The 22,572-nt window shown below is 38.4% G+C and overlaps 1 protein-coding gene across 1 annotated transcript in view; it reads left to right on the forward strand.

Annotated features, from left to right (window-relative positions):
- Window positions 1-212: 212 nt before the first annotated feature.
- The window catches only part of LOC131075543 (GCN5-related N-acetyltransferase 5, chloroplastic), a 59,142-nt gene continuing 36,782 nt past the window's right edge, over window positions 213-22,572 (forward strand). Inside the window, exons 1-2 of the mRNA XM_058012388.2 lie at window positions 213-1,038; window positions 1,692-1,845. Coding sequence (XP_057868371.2) covers window positions 333-1,038; window positions 1,692-1,845 — 860 coding nt within the window. The 5' untranslated portion in view covers window positions 213-332. The remainder of the gene's footprint in view (window positions 1,039-1,691; window positions 1,846-22,572) is intronic.

A 22,572-nucleotide genomic window follows, 5' to 3' on the forward strand; every position in this document is an offset into this window, starting at 1 on the left:
CATGAAAATCAAGACATCATTATTTGTTAAAACTAACTTGACTTTGGCTCAAAATAAAAGTTACATTGTAATAAATGAATCAATCCCACATGGACAATTGCTCTAACATAAAATTGAAGCCATAATTTTAAACGTAGAAAAAGAGATGATAACTTGAAAGCTGGTTTTATTCTCCACGAGAATAATATTAATAATCAAACTCATGTACCACAAGGATGTAATCAAAACAGCAGATAAAATAAAAGAAAGGGTGGAAGTGCAGTGTATGTACTTTTCAACCTTACAAAGGGATTAGAGAAGCATGAACCATTCTCAGCCCCAGTTCAAACACGATGAAATACGCACTTCCTCTAGACAACAAGAAGGGGGACAACTTCCACAACTTCCGCCCCTCTTTTTCCCCAATAATTTCGATGATGAGTTCCCTAAAAGTTAATTCACATCCTTCAGCCACATTCGCCTTCACAATGTTCTCAGATTGTTGCCTTGGATTCACTTCGCATGCCCATTCCTTTGTTGTTGCTGGCGCTAAATTAAGGGCGAATATCTTTAAAAATGGGGTACTCAAAAGCAGCAACATAACCAGATTACACTACAACGGCTGCACTAGTTTGGATGATAACAGTACAGCCTGCATTGAATTTGGAAATGGGTATGCCTTAAGCGAAGGAATACAGAGCCCATCTGAGTATAATGCCGAACAGGATCCGTTATTTAACGAAGTAACTAAAAAAACATTAAGTCCCTCCAGCTTTGATCCAGTCAAGCTCAAGAAGGACAAGGAGTTGCTAGATGATCAAGAGCTAGAACAGCTGAAATCTTTGGAAAATTTTGTGTACGAGCATAGGATTGATCATGGTTGTTTGGTGATTAAAGCTCTGGATAATGAGCACATGGAGGATACATCAGAACTTCTGACAGATTGCTTAGCAGAAATTGTGTGGAGGCCTCTGAATTATAGGCCTTTGTTGAAGTTTTCAATCAGAGAGTATATGAGGGAGAGGGCGGCTCGTGTTCCTCATGTTGTCACACTCATAGGTAGGCTATGGTACAAGCTATTTGTATATTTTTTTTTCGCCTTTTTTGATTTTGGTCAACAGGGAATCTGTACCCAACCTGGCCTCTGGGTTTCACCCCTCGAGTTATGTGATATCCAAGAAGTGCGATGAATTGTTCATTTATTCAATATTAACATATAATTATGTTTTCTTGGAATTTATATTTGAAAATCATTTTTGGATAAGAAGTTTCATAGTAGTTTGATTTATCATTTTATCAAATTTGAACATTTAATCAATGTTTCATTGGGATTTTAATCTGGAGTTTATTTTTGCAATTGAAATTTTTATTTGGAATTTCTTTTTGCAATGGAAACTTTATATTTACGCTAGTGGGGTGTTATAATAAACTTCAAATTTTTAGTCTGTAAAATTTACTTCCAAAATGTAATATTAAAAAGATGTATACAATTTTTCCAAAAGCTGTTTCAAACAAATTTATAGAGGTATTATATTATTAAGATTACTTTTACTGAAGAGAAATGGTAGATATGTTTGCTTCAAAGAAGAGATAGATTATCATTTCCTAAGCATATATTTCTAAACAGTCTTGTCCAAATTCTTTTTTCCTTTTTATATTTTTGTCTATTTTTGAGTTTGTAATTCATTATATATTTCTTCGTGTATATTAAGGTCTGTATTCGGAAAGAGAGGGAGAATGGACCTTTGGTGGCACTGCAGAGGTTTCCTTTAATTCTAAGGGAGTTTCTGAGTTTCAAGCCACACCAGCTCCTCCGAAGGGTTCTCCATATCTCTGCAACATGGCAGTGAGTAAAGATCTTCGCAGGTACTTTATGAAATCTTTTAAGGTTCACAATTTTGTAAGCATTTTTTAGTTCTGTATGTGGAAGAAATGCATCATTTATTACTTAATAGAACAACAGAGAGACCAATCTAACGAGAGGGTTACAACCAAAGTCTCCTCACAGAAAAGCTACAAGAGGCTGCGCCCTTATAGACAATGACTTCACCTCTACACAGAGACACTTGAATTTAGCTTTGACAAGTACCAATTCTTCCATGAATATTCACACTCCCTTGTAAGCTGAGTAAAAGGGTCCTCAACAAAAGCAGCCTTATACCTTTGACTGAATTCAATGCTAGTCAACCAAACCGTGTGCCATAAAACCTTGCCATTTATCAAGGAGAGTGTGTTTCCATTAAAGGGTACCAAGGAGAGTGTGTTTTCATTAAAGAGTGACACTTAAGCAATATTTAGCTCACCTTTCAACTATGTTCAAAAAGTCTTGGCAGAAGAGAATCTTCAAAGAATATGAACACCAGTTCCCTTTCTAACACATTGTCTTCATAAAGAATCTGTAACACCAACATTTTGGACCTGATTTCTAGCAAGAAACCAGGTGGAGCATTTATCATGACTTTTTTTTCTCTTGAAAGAATATTGTGACTTCCAATTAGATTGACACCCTAATTTACCTTCAATTTTTTTTCATTTATTAAGAGAATTGTGCTTTTTAATTCTGATTTCGTTTTCTATAGAAGTGTTCATGAGATGTAGACGCTTAGAAATTTTGAAATGGGTAATGGAACATTTATGCTAGAAAATTAGAAATCACATTGGGAAGACATTTTTTAATTTGCACGGTGCTCATAGCAGCTACAAATTAGTAATCGTTCTGCCACCTCTGAGCGTTGTTACTAAATTCAGGAATCTGTATTTGTTAGAAAAGGAGGAAAATTCCCAAAAATATATATATATAAATCCAGTAAGTCCAGTTCATAAAGAAAAATTATATGTGCATGTGGGAAAATATTATATTACATAAATATATATAAAATCTAAATTGCTGCTATGAGCAGAGCAAGTCGGATTACAGAGAAATGAAATTTAAATTTTGTAAAAGAAAATATAATTTAAAAATGTTCATATCAGATCGGACCAATTTGGCATGCCTAAGAAGTCTAGAGATTCTGACAGTATTTATTACCTATGCTTCTAATCACAGTTTTCTTTTGTTTTGTTTTTTTCGGTAAAAAGGCCTTAGCCGTATTTTATTGATAGAAAATGTTACAATCTCCGCTCAGTGCGGGCGCCGGTAGGAAAGAGCAGAGAGGAGAAAACCTTCGGCCTTGCCCGGGACCATTGGTCCAGTTAAACTAACAACCTATAAATTACAAATGACCTTTTATAGGTTCTACAATCGGGCTTGTAAAAAAAGCCCTTCACATGTAGAAACTGTGGTTGGTATGGGATGGTGTAATTCTGTCCGACTTTCCCAGTTCCCTTTTGTCATCTTAGTCCCCTCTGCTTATCCTGCAAAACAAAAAAACCTTCTCCTGCAAAACAGATTTCAATACTTTCTTCTGCAAAACCACTATATTAACTGTTAGATTCAAAAGAAGAATAAAGCCAATATTATTTCACTACCCTCTCCCCTACTGATATTCTAGACTAGGTTTCTTTCGAACTAGGTCAACATCAGAGATTGTTGTTCCTACTTTGAAAGATTACCCAGTCTACAATACTTCTCAGAAGTCAAAGAACTGGACAACAAAGGATTGATGCTACCACAACCTCTCTAGTTTCAACTTTAGTAACTTATCATAGTAATCACAATATCCGTCTCATCTAAGTATAGTTAAAATAACATTTGATATTGTCATACAGTAAATACCTTACCGTTCGCTATGCTTATTATATCACAGGAATAAACAGTGCATTGTGTTTTGATATAACTATCGCTCCTATCAGTCTATGTTGAAGATTCATTATAATAATAATATCAAAAAAAAGATTATGTAACTGAAACTTAATCCTCTTCCCTGTCGTCCGAACTTTCCATATCAGAGGCCTGTGCTTCAGTGGGATTCTCTGCCTGGAACGGTGTCCATCCTTCTTCGACCATGTAACTCACCCACCATTCTCCTTTTGGTTCTTTGACCACTCCCAACCATTGCTTGAGGAATGCAATGCTTCTGGCGATCTCTGTTTGTCTTTGGTTGCAGAGACTCTGGTCCTTATTACTAAGGACGGGCTTTTTGAATTCTATGTTGAGCACCTCCCCCTTATCAATGGCTTCCGCCACTTTGGAGTAATCCTCTGGGTATGGTGTTTGCAGATTCTCATCCACGCATTTTATCGCCAATTCCAGGTTATCCAAATATTCCTCTTTGAAAATCAACCTGCATAATGTAACTATTGTTGCTTTCCCTTCACCCATTGTAAGTAAAATCGCTGCAAATCCTGTTGTTGACTCTCTGTCTATGCTCTGCAAGGATTATCTCGTCACCCAGAATCCTTTTGGTCGCATGTATAACCAAATCATCCTCTGTTTTCAGGATGACCGACCATCTCTTATTCGAAATTTCTCCTTTGAAGGACATTTCCCTTTTCTCAGAGCAGAGACAAATGCCAGAATGCTTCTAATCACAGATAAAGCTTTCTATTTGTGTGAGAATTACAGAAAACCAATTAGTGCAGATGAAATGGGTAGTAGTCTGTTATAAACCACTCCTTAAAATGTACAAAGCTTGTGAGCCTGTGCAGGGCAGCATACCAATTTCCAAGCTTTAAATTTATAATGCTTCTCTTGTTCTATTTATATGTATATGTATATGTATGTATGTATGTGCCAATAAGAAACAATGGTGTTGGGCACTGTAGCAGGTATCGTAGCCATACTGTAGCGAGTACTGTAGCTTGCAACCCTTTGTGCCTTTTCCTCCAAATATGCAAGAATAATGTTTAGTTCTCTTATCTTCACAATCTCACCTGTGGTGACATTTTCACACATTACCCCATTGCAAATGGGGACCCCTTGCATTTTTGGTCCTCTTGGTCTTTTGGTTATGGCTCTTTGGGTCTTTTCGCAACAATCCTTTCGGTCTCCCTGGTTTGCAAGTATTTTTGATAAATTTTGATCAAGTATGCAAGTGTTTTGAGCGGATTTGACTAAGTCTGGAGCTTGTTTTGTCTATTTTAGGGTTTTTGCCTTTTAGACTTAGATTTGGGGCCATTTTCTTAGGGTTTTGGAAAATCTGAACAGAGCAATGAAGTCAGAACCCTTCGAAGAAGCTACCAGTGAAATTTGATCGAATTTTGAGCACTTACTATTTTTAGTAAGTTTCATTGTGTCCTGGATTGGCCTAATTTTGTGTTTAAACAAACTTACTATTTTTAGTAGTGTTTGTAGTTGGCATAAAATTCGTATCGTTATGTTTGATAATTTTGGTTATCCGACAATGTATTAATTAATTGTATTAAGTGGGTTGTCACTCTCAGGTAGTTATGTGTCGGTTGGTTGACGGTTGTGTATCTCTCGACAATCGTCAGGTTCTTTAAATATGTTGTGTACTCCCAAGGAAGTGATATGGTATAGTCGAATCTATTGTAATCCTTGGTCGGCCATCTCTGGTCTTCTTCTTTGTAATAATAGCATGTGTGAATAAAGATATACTTTACTGTTGTGTCTGGTATGCATTGTCATGTACATTATTATTTCCTGTAATGTCCCCTTTTTCGCTCTAATTTTTTTGGGGATTGTTGGTCAATTTCGAGACCTGTTAGTCAATCAGAGGCAGAATTAGGGTTTCCTATTTTCTAGGAGGATGTTTTGGCATTTTTGGTGGCTTGCATGTTGGAATTTCAATGTTCTGATTTTGGATTCCTTCTAGGTTTTCAGAGAGTTTCACAATGGTGTGACATGCAACTAAATTTGAGGATTTTTCTGAACTTACTATTTTTAGTAAGTGGGGGCGAGGACAACTTATTTTTCTGGGTTTTTAGAGAGCCTCATGATGGTGTGACATGCAAATGAATCCGAAGACTTTTCCGGACTTATTATTTTTAGTAAGTTGTGACGGCTGCTCAGAATGTGGTTAAAATGCATTTGGACACACTTACTATTTTTAGATTTTTAGCGGTATGCTATTTTTAGTATGTGCTATTTTTAGCAGGGTTTCAGAGGGTCAGTTCAGATGGCTATTTCTGGCAGGTCAGTTTGAGCAGTTGGTCTTCCAACATTTTTGGAGCTATTTTGGCAAGTTTGAGCTTATGTTGGGCGACTTCATGGTTGAGGAAAAATATTTTATAAGTGAATTATTTATAAGGCATGATGGACGCCTTAGAAAGAAATAAGTTAATTTTATGAAATACTTCACTTTATTACCTTGGACGCCATAACACACTTTATTGATATTTTTATGAAGTATATTTGCTTCCTTGAGGGGGTCGATTTGTTGGAAAATGTTGTTTAAAGTTGGATTATAACTAAGGCAATATGGACAATTTGTAAAAGGGATTGCTTAACTTATATTAAAGTCATTTTCTCAATTATATGTTGGGCGCTCACATTTTGTGTTATTTGCATTTTAATAAAGTGTCTTGTCTAGGCAAAATGGGACGACTTGGTGAAAGGGATGAAATGAAATGCAAATTAAAGTGAATTTGAATGTCGTTGTTTAGTCCCACATTGGAGGGAAAAGGAGGTTCGATTTGGGAGAAGGTTATAAATAAGTACCTTGGCCTTCATTTGAGACTATCTTTTGCAAATATTATAACGAAGTGTTGTCAAAATGCAGAGTGAAGCTTTAGGGAATGCTTATTACCTAGCCATTGCTTGATTTCTTGCTTGTAATATAGCAACTAGTCGAGCCAGAGCCTGCTCTTATCTCAGAGGAGTGGATTGAAGATAATGTCACAGATTTCTGTATTGTTTTCTGATTTTTGGAAGTGTTTTAGAGTGTCTAGGTTGCTGTTCGTGTCGTGTGCTGAAGAAGGTTTTTGTTCATAAGTCTCAGTGTGTTATTCTTCTCGTTTTGGGTATTTTCTCTATCTCTCTATTTGGTTTGGGCAATACATTTTGTGATTTTATAGAGCTTAATTTGGTGCCTCGAATTTTATCTTTGCAAATCGCCCCCTTAGCTGGCCGTACCATGTGGCTGAGTGCTTTGGGATGCGTGCGTAATGTATTTGGGTTAGTTTGCTATAGTTTGTTATTCTAGGTTTGATCGCCTACCTCCTATGAGTCATATGCTTTCAGTCTCATGTCATTTGGTTAAGATTTGAGGGAGTTGTAAGTGTTTTAGTGGGCTTTGGTGTTTCTGGTCTGTGTGTTTTCAGCGTGCTGGAAGTTTATCAGATTTAGAGTTTTTTGAGTTTGGAGAGATTTTCTTGTGTGGAGAGTCCCTTGTACCTTGTGGAGCTGATTGAGCAATATGTGCAGCTGTGTTCAGTGATTTACCTTTGTTGCAGACATGAAAATTATTGTAATGCTGAATAGTAGTACTATCAACAAGTTATATTTGGAATTGCTCTTTATTACCCACTGAACAAGTGGAAGAGGCTGGCATGCCGCCTATATCTTATTTTGTATTACTGTCCTCCCGCTGCATAAGCGGTAGAGTTGATTGTTAATTTCATTCCCAGTCCTCTCGCTAGATAAACGATTGAGTGATTGTTATTTTAGTTACTTGGCTTGTCCTCGGCTGGTTTACTGCCAAGTGATTTCTTTAGTATTTCTGTCACTCGCTGTATAAGTGGAAGGGGCTGGCTTGCCGCCCAAGCCTTGTAATATTTCCAGTTATTTTAAGCTAATGATCCCCTCAACACTCTATGCTCTCACCTTCCCATATTGGGCACTTGGTGATTAGAAAGTGGAAGGGTTACAATTTCAGCATTATTGTAATTTCGATTTCCTAACCTTAATAGATTCTTGTTGTGTTGTAATTGGAAATTAATCAAAAAAAATTGTGGGGATATTACATTTCCTGTATTTAATTTACCAATTGTAGCGGTAAACAGTGTCTATTTTTAGTGTCACCCTGTCTCGGTTTGCCCTAATTTCATATTTGGAAGTACCTACTATTTTTAGTAAGTCTGTTTTTGGTAGGTCTATCTTAGGTAGTTGGCAGGACAATGCTGATAGAGCATTCTTGAAAATCCAAGTTCCAAATTCGGAAAGTTGTAAAAGCAGGCAGTTGATCTGAAAAATGGCTGTCTGGAATTCTTTCTTGAAGTGGAAAAAGCATGAAAATCCCATCCTAAGGCAAGGAAGTATTCCTTCAATGAGAAATTCTCTTCAATCTAAAAATGGCATCCAAATTTAGGCGATGAGCCCAAAAATCCAAGGCAAAAAATGGCATCCAAATTCAAGTGATGAGCTCAAAAATCCAAGGCAAAGGGAGAAAGTTAAAAATCTATCTAAATTCCTTCACACCTCCCAAAAAGCACTCCTAGACAAAGATGGGCGCTAGAATCAAGGCATGGAGGAAAATCTATTTTTACCAAAATTCCTCCATCACCTCAGATTAGCGCCCAAGGCAAGAGGAGGGTGCCAAAACCATGCAAGGGAGGTTTCTTCCTTGTGGAAGAAATTTCTCCTATATCCCAGATTTATGCCCAAGACCAAGTGAGGAGTGTATCTCCCTAAGCTTGTAGGATTTTCTCCTTCAACTCGAATCCCTCCTCCACAGGCAAAATGCGCCCAAGGCAAAAGGTTGGGCGCCAAAACAAGGTTAAGGAGGAATTTTCCTCCACATCAAAAACTCCTTCGCCCTGGAGAAAATGTGCTTTAGGAAAGGAATGGACACCAAAGTGACATCAAGGAAGAAAAGTCTAATTTTCTAGAATTCCTCCACTTCCTAGCAAATGCGCTCCAGTACAAGTAGAAAATGCAAAAACATGGTCTAGGAGGAGAATGTCAATTCCAAAGAAATCCTTCACAACCTTCAAAATGTGCCCAAGGACAAAACAAAACGTGGAATTCAAGGCTAAGGAGGAAAACTTCAAAATTTAAAAAAATTCCTTCCTCAGGGAAGAAATGAGCCCAAGGTGACGAATTTCAATGCACAAGGAAAATTGACTAAGTGAGGATTTTCTCCCTCCAGAATTTTAGAAAAGGTAAATTCCTCAAATGTGAAAAAAAGGGTCAACCTTCAAGAAGAGGTGTGCAATAGAACGTGGAATTCAAGGTTGAGGAAAATTTCAAATTTTCAAAAAATTCCTTATTGCACATGGAATTCAAGGTTGAGGAAAATTTCAAATTTTCAAAAAATTCCTTTCTTAGGGAAGAAATGCGCCCAAGGTGAAGAATTTCAAGGCACGAGGGAAATTGGCTAAGTGAGAGGATTTTCTCTCTCCAAAATTCTGGAAAAGGTAAATTCCTCAAATGTGAAAAAAATGGTCAACCTTCAAGACGAGGTGTGTACAAGAACACATAAATTTTCCTTTAGGACAAAAATCTCTCTGGAAAGATTTTCTCTCTCCAAAATTTCCAGTTGTTCGGGAATCCTTTAGAAGTGAAAAAGATTGTTAAAATTCTTCAAAGGTTGGAAAATCTTCCAAAATATCTTTTGTTAGCCCTGAATGGAAAGATTCTTGTAAAGGATGAGTTGTCGACATGCAAAGAGCATATTTCGTATTAATGAAGCACAAGTCGGAAAATTATAGTTCCTATGACGGTGGGGTCCACTTGCATGGCGAGAATCTATTGAATGCATGGCGACATGATGGTGCATTTACTGCTAGTGAATGTTTTGACCAAGTGGTGGCTGATTAATTGCATGGCGATTGACATGTTCAAGGAAGTAGTGGCTCATTTAGTGCATAATGGGCGATTTTGAGGAGTGATGTGCATTCAATGCTTTATGGATACCATTTTTGGGGCAAAGAGCAATTAATACATAGTGGGCATGATTCCTCATTTATGATTATTCCCACTACTTGTCATGGTTGGGAATCTCTTGGTCAAACCCTAATTAGGGTTTTGCATGTTTAATCTTAGCCATTGATTGGTTTGTAATCTCGGCCGTCCATTTTCCTCTTGGAGGCCTATAAAAGGGGGTCACCCCTTCATTTGTAAAGCCAAGAGATTGTATGAAATTGTTGTAATAAGTTATTGAGATAATACTAGTGATACATTGTACACTGATGGTGTTCACTTGTGTTATTTTGTGGCTTGCATGGTTTCACCTTAATTAGTTTAGATTTGTTTCAAGCATTTAGATGAACGAAGTTGATTGCAGTGTTTTATGGTGAGATCGCTTGCTCATACTTTTTGTTGATAGATGATTTCTATCCACAGTGCAAGGTTGGACTGAGCTCTTATATGTGTGTTCTTAATCTAAATTGTTGGGTGAACATTGTTCTCTGATGGTGTTCATTGATGGTTTAAAATCTTACAAACACTACCTTTGAAGATTGCACCCTCTTTATGTAGTTGTCTACTAGTGGCGAAGTAAAATGTGGTTGATCTCGCCTGGATCATTGTTATCTATTGAGTTCTTGGATTTAGCTTAGTCTTCCTAAGCCCTTTCCCCTTTAATTTCAGTTCATTCCAATTTAGTTCATTTGAGCAAAAGCATCACATAATTGCTATATCTAATGATGAAGTGCCAGCCACAACGAAGAAGTGAAAGAATGATCCAAACGTAAGTCCCTTTGGATTACCAACAAACATCAAAGCCAAACGTAACTGTAGCATGTTGTTGGAACCTTGGAGTCAATGTATGATCTTCCTGCAATCTAGCTTACAAATGATTTTGATCAAGGGAGGATAAAGTGACCGTTGGAAAACTTTATTTAGTGTTGGTGTGGTCACAAAACACTCGTCAACATGACCATTGAAGTGCAATTGTGAATCCTGATATGAATTCACCAAGGGTTGAGTTGGGTTTTCGTCCAATCAGCCAAAAGACCCAAGGGTTTTTGTCCTAGGGCATGCTGAACCCGGAGAACAAGCCCCCCAAAATTCTCTAAAAGAAATGTCAAAATAAAAATCGAAATGACGTGCTCTCATCTTTTTTTAAAGGTTCAGCTGGATCTTCTAGAAAGGTCTCATTTAACCTCCTTAAAACTTCTAGAAGAAACTTTATTGACTTTTGTAGACGTATAAAAATGATCACTTTCCTAAATGAATATTTAATGTTCATTTTATTCTCATTCCTCTATTTAGTTAAATCTAATTTAATTAAATCATCCACATTCCTCTATTTGATTAAATAAATTATTCAATTTATTTATTTTAAATTCACCCAAGCCTTTCATGTCATTTAATTAAATAAATCATTTTATTTAATTAAATCCCTTCTCTCTCCTTCTAATTAAATTTACATTTAATTAAATTGTTCACTTCAAATAAATAAATCTAATTTATTTAGATCCCCCACTTGCATCTATTTTGTTGAAATAAAGCAATTTATTTTAATTAAAATTACCCTCCATCCACTTGCATTCTCCTACATCCCCCACTTGCCTCCTAACCCTCTTTCTAGATTCTTCTAGAACCCATTCTAATCCTAATCAATTAGCCTAGAACTCTTTAAATTATCCCCTTTCCCTAAATTTGAGGATGTCACTTCTTAAATTTGGAGTAAAGTCTTCCAAAGGCATTAAAGCCTTTATGCCTTCAACAAGCTAACTTGTTGAGTTCCCCCAAATTTGGAAGGACTCTTCCAAATCTGTCCCCAAAGTCTTCCAAACCATTAATGGTTAACTAACCCTTTTTGGCATGGTTAGAGACTTTTTGCCTAACTCAACCCTCAACTTACCATAGGGTCTCATCAAGCATTCATTGCTTTGACCATGGTTATTCCTTTAACCCTTGCACAAGAATTTATCCTTTGGGTAAAAGTTTTATCCAATGGGTAATCTTAACCTAACCTTAACCCTTACCTTCTAAGGTAACCATGAGGTCTTCTCAAGCATTTAATGCTTCTTACATCTCCTCTCAAGTAGTCTATTGTTGACAATTGTCACCATTTCATTGGTGAGAATTGTAAACATGGATTGATAACTTTCAATCTTGACCCTTGATAGGATCATTCAATTTTGACCCTTCATTGCCCTGTTTTTCCTATAAATAGAGCTCTCATTCCTCCATTTCATATCCAAGTCTTTAGCATCAAACTTATAGACATTTTACTAAGCATTTAAATCATCTTTATATAGCATTTAGCCTCTCTTTGATAGAACTAATCATAACATCTTTGTATAATCATGGTAGACTAGTATGATATGCTAGGATAGTCTTGTTACTAATCCTTTCATCTTATCATCATATGCATGCTAGTTTAGTTCATCTTTTTATTAATATCATGCACATTAGGATTGCATTCATGTTAGATTGATCAAAACATCCCTCATTCTCATGATTGTCATCCCTAGGTCACTTTGCTCAGTGATCTGAGAGCAAAGGCATTGGCTTAAGGGGTCTTGTGAGATAGAGAACAACGGAACATCTCTTGGGAAGTTGAGCAATTCCATATAGCTCCATAACTTGCACCAAGAGTCCGATTGGTGTGTGGACTAGTCATGATTTCGTAAATTTTGTTTCATTGCACCACTTTTCCCGCATACAACTTTATAATAACATTTATTATTTTATTGTTAATTATATTAATTAATATTAAGTCATCATTGAATATTTTATTTTATTTTTTGACAACTTAATAAATCTGTTCAATTAATCGTCACCTAAAAAATTGGGGACATCACATATTAATGCTTTCTTTTTGTTTTGGGTAATTAGTGTCTTCATAGTCACCTAGTCACACCATTTGCATAACATTTCTGCCTTGTTTTGGTTACTTTTGACATTCTCTAGCGAAATGCCTCCATTTGTTGCATTGACAATATTGTATCTTAGGTTGTTCTTTTGCATTGTATTGGATTGGCTTCTGACCCCAGTATTATTGTTGAATCTATTGTTATTCCCTTTTCTATTCCAGTACCTGCCAGGTGATGCATTTTTGTTAGCGTAATTCTGTTGCTTTGGCGGTATATTTGGTAGGGTAGATTGTTCGCCTTGTGTAAAGAGCACTTGTGTGCTCTTTGTTTTTAAATTGTATGGACATTCCTTGATAGAATATTTTAAAAAAAGGCAAATGTCATAGAATAGTTTCTTTGAGCAGTTTGTTTTAATATGATCCTTGTTTTTACGTTCAAGGCACCATAGCTTCTTATTTTCCTTAGTGGATTTTTTTGGCCTTCAATTCTTTCATCAATCTCATCATATTTTTCCTTAGGGCTTGGGCAGTTAGATTCATTATCACTCTTATTGTTTGAACTCTCATATTCTTTTATCTTCCTTTTCCCTCGAGAGGATGTTTTATGATTATCTTTGCTCTCTGTGTCCATTGCTTGGTTGTAAGCATTGACATAGGAGGAGGGTGGCATTATTTCCTTAGCCATTGTTATGTCCCTAGGGTTTATGTTTTTCCATAAGCAGCCTCAAAAATAAATCAATCTTTACAAGACAATCACAGAAAGAAATATACAGTAATAAACTTCTCTAGTTTCAAATCAATAGTTGATTCCAAAAGAGATTCTTAAACACAGGAAAATGCACTCTTGCAAATCTGACAAATGTATGATTCAGATTTGAGCTCAAACAAATATTTGGAACTGGACTTGATGCTTAGGAAAAATTTACAATTGCTGGTTACGAGTAGTATATCCAATTTGATCGTTGTTCCTGAAAATACCTGTTTACAAGAATTTTTGTGAGGCAATTGGATAACGTCCAGTGCCAAACCTAGGCCTAGATCTATTGGTCGCTTTGCCAGGGATCAATTAGAGTTCTTAGTTCATGGTTGGTTTTTCCTTTTCATCCAGTTGATGGTAGCAGCACTAGGATCAGATTTGTAGTGCCCAGTTGAGGATTGGCTGCAGTCTTCAGACAGTTATGACTCTTGCCTTCTCTACATTTTGAATTGTGCTTTAGTTTTGAGGCAGGATAACCCTTACTTCATTGCTTAGGTTGATAAAATTATGCTCTTATGTTAAATATGGGCATAATAGTATTGTCTGGCCTTGATGTGCACTGTGAAATACCTTTCAAACCTGTAAATGTGGGCAGGAATCGGGTGTAGGGTCTCCAAGATCAACAACAAATGGTCGAGATCTGATATTTGCCCTTCATTAAGTCCTATGCTGATTGCTGCATAGTATCGGGTTCAGTGTAGTGCTCAATCTCTTGTGCTTGGCTGGCTATAAATGTTCCTTTGAGCAGATTTATTGGATGATAGTCAGGCCTGCAATGGCAAACTGCAAAATTAGCTAAGTTATCGGCTCGGGTTTGGGAGCGGGTTCGCCGACGTGAACCCGGTTTGTGGGTTGGGTTCATATATATATATATATATATATATTATATATGCAAAAATTTAGAGAAATATACAAAATTACAAATCTAAATACATTTAATAGTATGCTACTTCATCATTGATCAATGCCAAATGCCATTTCAATTGATAGTTGAGAATTTCAATAATATCATATTATGTCATATACTCATATGCCATATAATATATATCAATGTATCGTAGATTCATATATGTCCAGGTTCACGAATCAAATTAAAATCATTACAATTAAAAAATTGACAATCAAAAATAATAAGTGTCTTCTATCTTCAATGTTCATCAATCATCAAAAGGATCTAGATCAAGATCATCATCATTTGAACCCAAACAAGTGCCACTCCCACTTGACATTGCCCAGTGCATGGGTTTGCCCGGGTCCGGCCAGGGTTCACCCCAGGGACCTTGGGGTTCACTGTGGGTTTGCCAAGGCAAACCCACAACAAACCCACAGTCCCTGGGGTGAACCTTGGCTGGGCGAACCCACAGCGAACCCATAGTCCCTGGGGTGAACCCTGGCCGGACCTAGGGCGAACCCAACGTGGACTTGGACCCGCACGAACCCGGTTGGCATCAAGGGGACAAAAGGGGCAAACCTGGTAAATCAGAAAATTAGTGAACCTTGAAGCCCAGATTTGAGTATAAATAGAAACAACAAGTGGATGGGTTTAGTCCTCACCCAACAAACTCTAAAATAGAGGTTTTCATCCCTATTAGAGCTCTGAAAATTCGTTGCAACAACTTTTATCAGTGTACAATGCCTATTGTTATGTTTGATAATATTGGTTATCCGACAATGTATTAATTGTCCAAATTAAGTTGTTGTCACTCTAAGGTAGTTATATGTGTCGGTTGGTTGACGATTGTGTTCCTCTTGGCAACTGCCTGGTCCTTTAAATATGTTGTTTACTGTCAAGGAAGGTAGTATGATAGTTAGATCAACTCTAATCCTTGGCCGACCATCTTTGGTTTTCTTCTCTGTGATAATTTTATGTTTGAATAAAGATATATTTTGCTCTTGTATCTGGTATGCATTGTCATCTTATTTGTTACTTCCTGCATTTAAGTTATCAGATATAGTAGTATGTATTTAACTTATTAGATATAGTAGTAAACATTTGGCGCCATTACCTTAAATGAGGCTAGATTTGAGTATTTCACACCCTTAGATCCCAATAAAGGTTAGAAGAGGCCATAGGGTGGTCGAGACCAAGTTATCTCTAGGGATCGTAGAACAAAGAGAACGGAGAAGAAGATTACGAGAAACATTTGAGGAAAATCTAGTTGGATGATCAGACAATTCGTTCATACCATCAACATCGGACGAGGATTACAAAGAGGGAAATCTTGAACTCAGGCATGTTTCGTTGTCTATCCATCTCAAGGGAAACAAGAATTGGAAAATCCAAACTGCAAACCCCTAGACAAAGGGAGCATAGGAACGATTTAGAGCTTGAAAGTACTTGAATTGTTGTGAATGCTAGAGGTGGATTTGTATAGGATGCACGCATGGCCGAGAGTGCAGCGAAAGCATCGAAATGTAGTGGTTGGAATAGTCTAGCTAGGTCCGACGCACAAGGAAGTAAGTAGGAGATAAAGATGGTGACTCCTCCAGCAAGTCTAAATGTGGATCAACAAAAATGGCTGAAGTTCACAGGGAATGTGTTAGAGGATCCTACGAGGCACTACAAGACATGCGAAACCATCTAGTTGGCAAGAGATCAATTAGATAAAGACTATTGGTTAAGGGCGTTTCCCACAACGTTACAGGGTATAGCCATCGATTGGTTCTTAGAACTAGAAGATGAACACATAGAATCCTAGAAAAAGCCGAAGAAGGTATTCCAGGCAGAGTTTAAACTCCTACAAGATGATAATGAAGTTGTTGCTAAAATCTAGAATACCAAATAAGTGAAGCATGAGATTGTACGGGCGTACAATTGTAGGCTCAAGGAGTTGTTGAGTAAGATGGAGAACCTACTATTCGATGAGTTGAAGAAGAGGTGGTTCATTGAGGGTTGATCCCTTTGTTGAGAAAGAAAATGAAAGTGGTACCTTTGTCATCGTATGCCGATGCATATAATCGGGCAATGGACGTCGAGAGTGAATCCAAAACATCCTCTTAGGGAAAAGGGAAGACAAACGACGACGAGAGCATTGAAGGTAGCAGCGATGAAGAATCCAAAATGATTTAGGCCCTACGATGGGATATGATGAGACTGATGAAAGAATTGAAGGTAGAGAAAGGAACTGTTGTGACATTCACACATTGTCCCATTGCAAATGGGACCTCCACTTTTTGCTTGCCTTATGTGTCTTAGTTAGGTCGTCTTCAAGCTTGGTGGTAGTTGTAGTTGTTACCTTTGCTAGTGAGAGAGGGTCTGTTTTGTGAATGTTTGGATTGAGGGGTGTTGCTAGGTAGCTAAGAATGCAAGATGTTGTTAGAGGTTGATAATTGGGTAAGGATTAGTAGCTTGCTTGCAGTTCCAGCACAACACTTAGGGTCACGAGTTTCAAGATCACACTATGCAAGACCTAGAGGGAGTAAAATCATGAAAATTTGTGCAAGTAAAATTCAACCCCCTCCTGGCATGTACAAGTTTATGCGAGGTTTGGGGGGGTAAGTTGTGCATTAGTGTCCAGCCCAGCCTCATGATCAAACTCTCGAGGGTCTAGCTATTGCACCAAGGGACCTTAATTCCACTCAAGGTGGATGGATTGCGTGCATCACCATGCTTTCATCTAACTTGTGCAAGTCATTTCTTGATATGTGCTCTAGAGGAAGGATTAAGGAGGATGAAATTTGACTAAGTGAAATCCAACCCCCCTTGAGCATGTATAAGGCTATGCATAGGAACCCTCAAAGTGTGCCCAACTTGCATCTTTGTGCAAGCTAAGGCATCAATCCCGCCCATGCTATTCTATGCAAGCATATACCAAAAACACGCTCTATCAGCCATGTGTTTTGTGCAAACCCTCACTCTAAGTGTGCTCATCTTTAAGGCATTATTTTGTGCAAGCAAGGCTTCAAATCCCGCTTTGAATTTTGTGCATGTGGGCATCTAGTTTGCGCTCACCTCTTAGTGTAAGGAAAGCCATGCACGGAAAATGCTCTCCTATCGTCAATTCTAAGGGGATTAGCAAGCAAGGAAGTATTTCAATTTTAGTTTGCAGTACATTAAAATAAACACAGACAGAAGATTAAGATGAACCAGACAGAATAGCACCAGAGAAAGACACCAGATATACGTGCGAAAACCCTTACGGGTAAAAAACCCACCACCAAAGAGAGATCACTTTATTCAGTAAACAACACGATTACAATAAAGTTATCAGATCCTCTTTTCCGGACTCTAATCTCAGAACTCTGTTCTCACCACATGCAGACACATCGACTTGGCTACTTATAAAACCATCACCTCCACACAGCCTTCATGCACACCCTTAATCGCTCTGCTCATCGGTTACATCTCTAGCAACCGCCATCTGACCAACCAAACATTCCTCTGTCAGTTTGTATAACGGCGTTGGAACGTAACCGTCAAGTAACAACCTGTCCATTCATGAACTCGTGGAAAACATATTATCCCACATTCATCCGAAAGTCGGGTCGGTTCGTATTCAAATACACCGACAAAATCATTCCAAGTGTCCGCCTACTAGTTTTTTGGACTTCGGTCCGGGCGACCATCTGCAACCGGATACTTCCCCATCGGCCATCGGAACCAACACTGAAAAGTTACCTTGATATCCGATCAGCAGTAAACAACTTCATCGGACTTCGACGTAACTTTCATCTAGTCAACCCGATCGCCGAAGGCGACCTCATTGGGTATTGGTGTAGCAAACAACTAGTTCTCCCGATCTCCAATGATACCCCGATCATCAAAGGCAATTCCATCGGGTCATCGAGAAGACAACCAAACAGCTATCCCGATCGTCCGATCTTCCTTGATCTCTTTCTGCGCTCCACCACGTGGCACCCCTTGATTGGCTCCAGGGTCCCTGCCCTGCCACCTTAGCACGGCCTCACTAATCGCCCAGAATGAAGCTCTTCTTTGTCGCTGGGCCCCACCATGGTCGCCAAGTCGCGGGGAATAAACTTCGTGCATCTCGCCCTAGCGGTATAGCGACAATCGTCCGATCATCCCGGACTTGCTCACTCGTTAACTTGCCTGAGCTTCTCTCTTGCCGGGTCCCACCATTTAGTCGCCAAGCCACGATGGGTAACCTTCGTGCATCTCGCCATAGCGGTATAGCGACAATCGTTCGATCGTCCCAGACTTGCTCACCTATTAATCGATCATAGGAAGAAGGTTCCATCAGCCATTGACATAACTACGAACAAGCAATCCCGATCCCCGATAAACCAGTAGACGACTTCATCAAAGCGGTTTCAGACAGATCGGCCCTATCGGCCATCAGCAACAGTACTGCAAAGCTACCCCGATCACCTAAAGTAGCTTCATCGGGTCATCGACACATACCCTGAACTGTTTCCCTGATGAGTGATGCACTTCAAGTCAGAAGAAGTCAAACTCATCGGACATCGGTGGACATCGGCGTAGCTTCCAACTTGTTCCACCGATAGCCGATGACAACCTAATCGCCAAAGGCGACTTCATCGGGTCATCGACCAGACTCCAACAGTACTCCTCCGATAGACAAAGCACGTGAAGGCGACTTCATCGGGTGATCGGGACAACATCCAACAGGCTACATCGGGACATCGACAGGACTTCTATATGGCTAACCCGATAGGCGATGTTAACTCGATGACCACAAAAGCGGATCTGAACATTGCTTCCCGATAACTGAAAAAGGAGGATACATCGGGTAGACCTAACTCGATACTTGTCTGCAACATGTTCATCGGCCATAGTTACATCGATAGGAAAAGTCCACAACCCGATACCTTCCCACAAGCTGTTCCATCGGGGTAAGTTACACCGATCAACCCAAACATTGGTCAGGAGAATTCGAGGCATATTTCCAACACTTAGTGCAACCTACCCTTCAAATTCCACCCAAGGAAGATTTGTGTGAATACAACACCTAGGTGTTCTTTACTTTCATTTTGTGCATTGGAATAACATCTTTTAAGGGCGCTCCAACTTACCTTTGTGCAAGCACTACCCTGAAATGCGCTCAAGCATCATCTTCGTGCATGGCAATAAGTGAATCTTGCCGTACACTTTGAGTGTGCATATTTACCCTTGATGTGTGCTCATCTCACTTCCTTGTGCAGTTGCCACCTCTAGATCCCACTCTGCAAGCAAGGCTTCAAAAGCTGCTCAAGCAGACTTTGTGCAAGGGGTAGGGCTTAATTTGTGCTCTACATCTAGTTTATTGGTGGCCCCTGAATTCTGCTCCAAGCTTATGCAAGCCTTCACCCTGAATCCGCTGTGCATGCATGGTCTTCATATGTGCTCAGTACCCTTGGTCATACAGTGGCATGAATGAAAGCGCCTTGCCCGAGACACCAAGATCAGACCTTAAAGCATTGAATACAGACCTTCAAACATGCAAATCAGACTTAAATCAAGTGAAATCAGACCTTAAAGTATTAGGATCAGACTTTAAAATTGTGAGAACTCAGATCTAGAAGTTTAAACGCTGACCTAAAACTCGGAAATCAGATCTAAGCAACATAAGAAAATCAGACTTAAAGGTATAAGCTCAGACCTAGAAACCTAAACTCAGGCCTGTTGACGTGTATTTTGTACACTATCAAACACAGAATAAAATACCTAAAGGTACCTTATCCTCTCTTGAGTAAAGCCTCTGATTGCTGAAGATATCGCGAAAAAGGATCAATCAAGATGACTCCAAGGTTCTTCAATGTAGGATCTCTACGTGTGGATAAGCTCTCTGTGGTATGATGTGATTTGCTGGAATCACAAGGGGACTTACATTTGATGATTGAACGTTTGATCTGCTTTGAATATTGCTGGAACACAGGCTCTTACTAGCTTTGACTTGAAAAAAAGAAAAAAAAAGATGAGGGCGAGGAAAGGATCTAATCCTAACACTAAGAATGTAAGAGCAATGAATGATCTTTGATGAAATTCTAACTAAGTCTTGTTTTGACATCCCAGGACCATCTCCACAAGGTTAGTGCGATCTTCGAAGGAAAGCTTTATGATGCTCAAATCATCACTGCACGCATAGACACCATCAGGTTGATGCATATCAATGAAGAAGCGACAATTGAAGTTAAGCTTAAGCTAAATGATTCCAGTTGACTACGCAAGGCAAGTCTGCAATCAACAAAATGCTAGTAGTATGGATATACGAATTTCACCATCAATCAAGCACATTTCTTCCACTCCTCTAATAACATGAAATCAAATATGAGAAGTATAAAGACCATGCAAATTGTCGAATTGACCCACAAATTTCACCATTTCTTCAATGAAGTTACAAGTCTTTTACAACAACATCTTGGCAACAATCTTTGCCTTCTCTCTCTACTCTACTTTAATTGCTATTCTATCAACTAGCTAACTACCTTCTAACTACTCTCTATCTATCTTCTAACTGCTTCCAACTATATCTCTTATCTATTCTGATGCCTTTACAAATGAAATGCCAGGGCTTATATAGTGCCCTCAATACAATTCGATGGCTTAGATCAATTCGAGATCAATGGCCAAGATTCAACAATGAAAACCCTAATTAGGGTTTGTTACAACCATTACATAACATTTAATGTTTGACCAATGAAATAATTGTATTGCTTGGACACATGTCCTCTCTGAAAAAATCGACCAATGGATAGTCGGGGTAGGTACATCGGAGTTTGTGCCACCTTCCATGAGTTAGGTACATTGAATCTGGACATGCTGAGGTGGACCACACTGACTGGAGAAGTGATGACTAGGATGCCACCTCGTCTGACACTTGTAACTTGGTAAATATTCAACTTGATGTTGTTGAGAAGCTAGCTTTAATTAATTCATCTGGAACTATCTGCTTCTTCAACGAACCCTTGTTCTAACTTCTTGTGTCCTTGCTGTGCAGGATGATTGTTGTACCTCGCCTTGGAATACTGGATTGGAGAAGTCGCCCTTGATGACGTTAGTCCAAAAAGGCCGTCCTTGTCGATGCTAGGCTGGAGGAGGTCGCCCTTGTCCTTGCTTGATCGTCTTTGATGAGAACCTGCCGACTTGTAGATCTTTCGAGCTTGGGAGTCGCCATCTTGACACCTACACAACATTTCACAATTAGTAATATATCTTGAAATCTAAAAATTAAACTCTAAAAGGAAGATTCAAGATTTTAATTAGGAAACTTTATGATAAATCTTTGAATTATCATTTCCTAATTAACTATGCAATACTTAGATTTTCCAAAACAAATGTCTAAAAAATCAAACCTTGAACAAGGGTGTCAAGATGATTTTGCCATACCTCCTCTTGAATTTTAAACTCTAAGAAATGATGTAAAAAAAAAAAAAGATTTCGCTAGGCAAAGTGTAGATCAAAGCCTTCTCTTGAACAAATTGCGCCTCCTTTAGCTTGGAAAAGAACTCCACCTTCCACTAGCTTCTTCAAGATCTGGAAATTCGCCTTCGTATGTCTTCAAAAATCTGGAAATTATCCTCCAATCTAGCAAGAAATTCTCCTCTCCAATAGTCTTCAAGATGAATTTCGCCCTCCTCAAATTGCTCTTCAAGTTCGCATGAGAGATAATGCAAGAATGATTTGAATTGTGAAAAAACACCTCCAATATATAGAGCGCTCACCTTCCACTTACCCATGAGGCCGACCTTGCAAATAAAGGCAAAAAAATAAATAAAATTAAAAAAAAGAAGAGGCCGACTTGATAAAATGAATAAAAATAATACCTCAAGCGCTTCATCTTTTAATTTTAATTTCACAAAAATTAATTTAAAATGGCTTTATAATAAAAAATTCGATTTTTAAAGGCTCAAAATTAATTTATTAAATGCCAATTTAATTTAATTTTCCAAATATTTCGAAGTTAGCAATTTGACATCTAATGCAATTTGGAGGATATTAATGCCCAAGCATGGTAAAAAATAACGAATGTCAATAACCTCGCTCTGGTCCCTTGGAGAGGGACAGGAGCGCCTTTTCACTTTTGTCCTCAATCCTTCATTTTTTAATTGCCAATTCACGTTGTGGGGCTAGCAATGATCCCTTTCGTCCCTTCAGTGCATGTTCAACTCGTTTTTTTGCAAGGCAAAATTGACCTTCTTAAGATTTTCGCCCTGGTCCTCCAGTGAAGGACAGGAGCGATTTTTACATTTGAGCCTAAGATTGTCGATTCTTGGGGGCAATTCCTTGTTCATCATCTTTCGAAAGATATTTCTCACTTTGCACAACCTTGTCTTGGCGTGATTCTGGAGGGGATTTGTTGATTTTATGAAAATCGCCTTGGTCCTTCAGTG

The sequence above is a fragment of the Cryptomeria japonica genome, chromosome 5, assembly GCF_030272615.1.
Source record: "Cryptomeria japonica chromosome 5, Sugi_1.0, whole genome shotgun sequence".
In the NCBI taxonomy this organism is placed as follows: domain Eukaryota; kingdom Viridiplantae; phylum Streptophyta; class Pinopsida; order Cupressales; family Cupressaceae; genus Cryptomeria; species Cryptomeria japonica.